Source organism: Apium graveolens, chromosome 7 (genome assembly GCF_009905375.1).
Source record: "Apium graveolens cultivar Ventura chromosome 7, ASM990537v1, whole genome shotgun sequence".
In the NCBI taxonomy this organism is placed as follows: Eukaryota; Viridiplantae; Streptophyta; class Magnoliopsida; order Apiales; family Apiaceae; genus Apium; species Apium graveolens.
The window spans coordinates 178,996,712-179,002,586 of NC_133653.1; the positions used below are offsets into that span (position 1 = coordinate 178,996,712).

At 35.1% G+C, this 5,875-nt stretch overlaps 1 protein-coding gene across 1 annotated transcript; it reads right to left on the reverse strand.

The window, feature by feature from the left end:
• Nucleotides 1-1,243: 1,243 nt before the first annotated feature.
• On the reverse strand, nucleotides 1,244-5,070 carry LOC141671822 (ABC transporter G family member 1-like). The gene is made up of 8 exons (XM_074478192.1): nucleotides 4,324-5,070; nucleotides 3,968-4,047; nucleotides 3,410-3,859; nucleotides 3,235-3,321; nucleotides 3,012-3,140; nucleotides 2,739-2,933; nucleotides 2,572-2,658; nucleotides 1,244-2,461 (listed from the first exon to the last, which is right to left on the reverse strand). Exons 1-8 carry the CDS (start codon nucleotides 4,868-4,870, stop codon nucleotides 1,718-1,720), a joined length of 2,319 nt encoding a protein of 772 aa, XP_074334293.1. The 5' UTR covers nucleotides 4,871-5,070; the 3' UTR covers nucleotides 1,244-1,717.
• Nucleotides 5,071-5,875: the final 805 nt, after the last annotated feature.

Here is a 5,875-nt window from a genome sequence, read left to right on the forward strand (position 1 = left end):
AAATAAATTTTGTTGCTCCGTATATTTTGAAACATGAATTATATGTATGATTACGTAAGTGAATCTTTATTGCTCTGTATATATTGTGTAACGTGCCTTATTATGCGTGATTAGATGTTATTTGATATTTGTTTAGTTATTTTCAGTACGATATGGATATGTGATTAATAAGATAAAAATTTCAAAACTCCCTAGTTTTAGTCATGTATAAGAATTGGAACCCGATCACGGGTTAGTGTGATACATAGAACATAGTACTAGTTTGTACACGTTCCAGAACACATCGATACATTGTCAAGTTTCGGTTTCACTTGACGAGGGACACGAACTAGCCTCCCATCAAATTAGAATAAGAACCCGGTCAATTAGGAAGTGTGATCTAAAGTATAAGATGTCGGTCACTGGCAATATGTGGCATAAGGTCTAATTTAGGACTGTGTAACTAAAGATAAAAAAATGTTATCAAGATTTATTGATTGATTAAGAATTTTGATGATGTGGATTATAGAATATGTTGTGTGATTCGTTTTGATCCTTGTCATGGAAAATATATCGTGTGATCTTTGTTATCTAATATTTGTGCAATCCTTTGTGATCTATGTTATTTGTCGCATGTCTAAACTGTGTGTTGAAAAAAAATAAAAATAAAATATTTTGAGTCGTTGTACGGTAGTTGCTTACGAGGTTTCGCAGCTCATCCTTTTAATATTTCGTATTTCTTCTAAGATTCGAGTTGGATAGTATTGGAGTTCGAGAACTTAAAATTTGGAGTAAACTTTTGACTTCTGCTTTAGCTGCGCGTTTGTAATGGACGTTCTGATTAGTTAATTAGAATTTATTTTTGTTTCGATATTAGATTAATATTCCGGAAGTGCAGGCTGTGACAAAATCATATATATTATAAATACCGAATTATTTATAGTATTTTTTAAGATAAATCAATTGAATAATGAAAAGTCATACGACATTTACAAATACAACTGAAATTGAACAAAAGCTTAAATATAATCGCCGTTGAATCCCACATTCTCTCGGCCAAATGATTTTTTTGAAAATGATAGGAATATATATATATATATATATTTGTTGTCACCCAATCGTTTTGAACAATCGATTGTATCTCGTGAAAATCTTTATCAATGAATCAAAATCATGAAAATCTTACAAGTATATAATTCCAGACATGAAAATCTTTATCACCGAATAAAAATTATGAAAGTCATGCATATTTATAATTCTGAAGAACACAAAAACAAAATAAAATTAATTAAACTCCAAAATTCAAATAAATTGGGAGATTATTGAATGAAAACAAAAGCTTAATTAGGAAAAAAGAACTAAGAAAGAAATTATTGGGGGTGCAATGAGAGTGCGCCATCCTTGTAGGATTGACTCATATCGGAGAATATCCCGCTCAGCAATTGCTTCATGAAAAGCCTTTGCATAGGCACAGGAGAAAGTTGTTGAGAAAACCAACATGTATGTAACAGTGAACTATACTTTTCTGGTACTGAGATGATATTGTGTTGGTAAAGACAATCACACGAGAGTATCTTTGTCGAATGGAACTTGCTGATCCAAGTCCTCGGCACTAAATTGATTACACCGATATCGCATCATTCAATGAGGACACATTCTGAAATTATATAAGTTGTGGCCATAAGTCCAAACATCCTTTTTGTAAACCATGCGAAAAGGAAAATGTCCTGTTCTTCATCTATTCGCGAAAGGTTACATCAACCGTGTGAAATGAACAATCAAATAGTGAAAAGGTCCGAACACGACGTACACTACATCCTACATCAACAACAGGAGCTGTAGAATTATCTTCTGATTCTGTACTCCATGAACTAATCCAAGCTGCAATCACTGGCTTCAACTTCTCCAAAGCCTTTATAATTCCAAAGAACAGTAGTCTGTATATTACTACCATTGCCAATAAAACGCTCAAATCCAACCATTTAGAGTAATCTTCCATTTCCCAATAATTTTTCAAGATCTCCTCGCCAGTAATCGTAGGTGGTCCTCCAACATTATCATTAGGAAATGTTAGTCCCAGATACTCGTTCTTGAAAAGGCCTTGACACGCGTACTTGTGGAACGAAATGTAGCTTATTGGATATTTCCATACTGGCTTAGGGAGATCATCTGGTAGTCGGAAAAAACCTCCATTCAACATCATCATTCCTTGAAGTCCAGCACCTGTAATGATTCCCAACAGAAAATCTGGCACTATACTTGCAACCATCATCATTAGACTTTCCACCAATAGCATACATGCAAAGATTAGCATGCCAAAGTAGACAATACGTTCAAAGTCCTTTTGCAGCCCAACAAGGAAATAGGCAATAGACCCTGGGATGATACAAATCAATAACAAGTATGGCGCGGAAGAAAGTGTGTTTCCCACAACGTATGCTGATACTCCGTAGTGTCCATTCAATCTTTCTCGTATGAAAATCTAAATATTAATTAAAATAAGTTAATCAATACCAGGAAAAACTGCTGTAGCTAGCTTAAACTTTTTCTTATGAAATATACGTGGTCAAATATAAATATCAAGGTATGTACCTTCATATCCTCTACGAAAGAAGGGAATCCACCAATGGCCATAAAAGTCAAGAAAGTTGCCGTAAACATGAGCATTGAACCTATAGCCTGTGATTCATATTGTGGATATATATTAAGCTAGAGTTTTGAACGTAGACGTAAAATTACAGACAGATTCATAAACCTACCCGAATTGCACTGTAACCTTGGCCAACATCAAAAAATATAGTCCCTATGCACAAGCACAGTGCGATATAAATTACCAGCCGAAGCCAGTAATAACCAGGATCACGATACATGTTGATGAAAGATCTTTTTGTAAGAACTTGACATTGAGTAATGAAGCCTGCTTGACCTTCCTTCTCCTTTATTGTCACTTGGTTCTGCAGCAAAAAAGCTGAAATTTTCATCTTTCTGCAAGTATGAATACTAATTGAAAACTTATAGAATTTCTAGTGTACCTTTTCACATATTTCATATACTTTGTTGATAACTTGCTGGTGTGCCTCAGATGAGGTATATGCATTGACAAGGATTTCAATAGCTTTTGTGGCATTTATTAAGCTTCCACCAAGTTCATGCTCAACATCCTATTTAACATTAATTGAACACCAAGATACTTATTAATTATCAAGTACTGGGATACTTCCTGAATTTAATGTTGTAGATATACTTGCTTCTTACCACATCAAAATCAATATTAATAGTTCTAAGGAAGTGATCAGAGAGATTCCTCGTGCTAGGACATGGGAAGCCATTAGAAGCAAAGAACTGCAGAGTAGTATAAAATTAGTCATAATAATTAGTTTGTGCGAAAATTATGTTCTGTATAGCTCATCAGCGCAGTTTAAGTAATTACCTCATTAGCTCGTGATGTTGCACCAAAATAAACTTGTTTACCGGATGATAGAAGTGACAAATTATGAAAAAGATCAAAGACTTCGCCACTTGGTTGATGGATAGAAGCTATAACAGTCCTTTTATCCAGTTGAGCAAGTTTAATTATGCGACTCATGACATGGTAAGATGCTGCACTATCCAATCCACTTGTAGGTTCATCGAGAAACAAAAGTTGTGGGTGTTTCAGGATTTCTATGCATATGCTAACTCTTCTCTTCTGCCCACCGGTAAGGCCTCCAATTCTAGTGTTCATGTCATCCTGCAATCCCATGTCTGTAATCGTCATTATGGCCCTTTCCCTCTTGGCAAGTTTTGACATAGAATCAGGGAGTTGGAGTTGAGCGGAAAAGTATATGGCTTCAAGGACAGTTAGTGTAGTCATCAGAGTATTATCTTGAGTCACATAGGCCTAAAAAATCATAAATTCCCAATGTTATCTTGGAATTTGCTACCTAAATATTTCCGGACAGAAGTAAACAAAAGATATATTCAAGGGTATTATTCCTAATATTCTTACTGAAGCACCAAAAGCCAGAGCTTGTTTGCGCCCATTAATCAGGATATCTCCACTTTGTGTAGTGTTTGAGCCTAACCTTCCTGTAATTGATCATTGTGTTAATACTACTAAATAATATTATGTGATACTATTTATATTTTAGATTCAGTAGCTTTCTCCACATATAGCAATTTATTATTTTCAAGTAGATAACTTAGTACATACAGGTCTTACTACCAACTTTAAGTGTCATGTTTTTTTAAAAGAGATCAGATAGCACCTAAAATGCCATTCACATGACTTGAAACTTAAAACGTTTTAAAGTTATACATAGCTGCACAATAAGGAGTTGATATATAGAGTACTAGTAGAATTACCTGCTAGAGTATCAAGAAGAGTAGATTTGCCGCAGCCAGAAGGACCCATAATGGCCAAACACTCACCAGGCCTTACATAGCCTGTGAGGCCCTGCAGAATTGGGCGGCGACCACCATTCTTTCCTGGCACAGTCACCCACAACTCACTCCAGGTTACATAAATTCCGGGAGCTTGACTGTCTTCTTGTCGTTCCTCCCTTGTTGAAAACCTTGATTCAGTAAGTTCACTTTTTACTGATCTTGATCTCTTGCTACCCGAGCCATAGAGTTTTATAGAAGGAGTTCGGAGGCAGCTAACATGAGGGGGTGATCGAAGAGGAGTGTTTGTTGAAGAGGCTGAGTTATAGAAGGGAACATCATCAGCTTCAAGTTCAGGAATGTAGTAATTGTGGTGTTGATCAATGCTAGTGTTGATTTCATCTTCGTCTGTCGGTGGTGTTGGAGTTTCAGATTGATCATTTATATGCTTTGCATTGAATTTCAGAAGAAGTGTTCTTGTGGGATGAGCTAGGGGAGTCAATCTAGACATATTATTTGGAGAATCCATGTAAACTGTGTATGACTAGATTGTCTTTAGTTAGAGAGCTAGTTAGCAGCAACATTGGAGAAGAGTTTTATAGACATTATCATTTCTTTTAGTTTCCATGTCCATGGTCCTTCTTTCACCACTACAATATAATTTTGGAAAATATCCAAAATGTACAATAAATTTATGTAAAAGACCTAACTGGAAAGCAAAACGGAGTAGGCATATTTTAACACACATAACATTCTGTTTTACTTTTAATGATCTCCCTAAATACGAATTTGAAAATGCGTAACACGTTTATGATTTCAATAATATATTACAAACAACAGACAACTCGTATCTGCTCTGAATCAGTGGAGCAGGTGAGTAAGATGAATGACATAACAAGGTTACCATTCAAAATATTTTTAATAATACATGTAATCTACTAATCTTTAATCTTTGCTAATTGATGACTAGGAGCATCCAATGTCAATAAGTATAATTTTCCTTGGGTTGATATTAGGATTCTTACACACAGTCTTGCTGCTAACTGCAGAGCACAAACACCTCACATAAAGTAATAGGCCAATCAATATAAAGTGGTTACAGCCTTGAGTCATGAATAATTATAACCTGGATTTGGATTTTAGCCTTACATAACACGGATATAATGTATGGATGTTGATAGAATAAAAGCTTTTTCCTAATAGTGCAGACTGGATTCTTCCTTTTGAGGATAAATTTTCATGTGCTGCTTGTTTAGTACACCATTTTAGAATTTGGTGATCACCACTATCACTAAAAAGAAACACAGAACTACACCAGACTATTATTCCCTAGATGAAAGAATTGGCTTCTTAGCAGCACGTTTAGTTTTTTTGGGTCTGTACAATAAGACTCTCATTAGCTGTGGATATGTTAATTTCATCAGCTTGCAGGGTATTATTATCTGTGAATCTACAGATAAAACCAGTAAATCACTAAAACATAACTCCCCAGAATTTAGTCTTATCTTAATAATAAAAAGGTTGAGTACTGAGA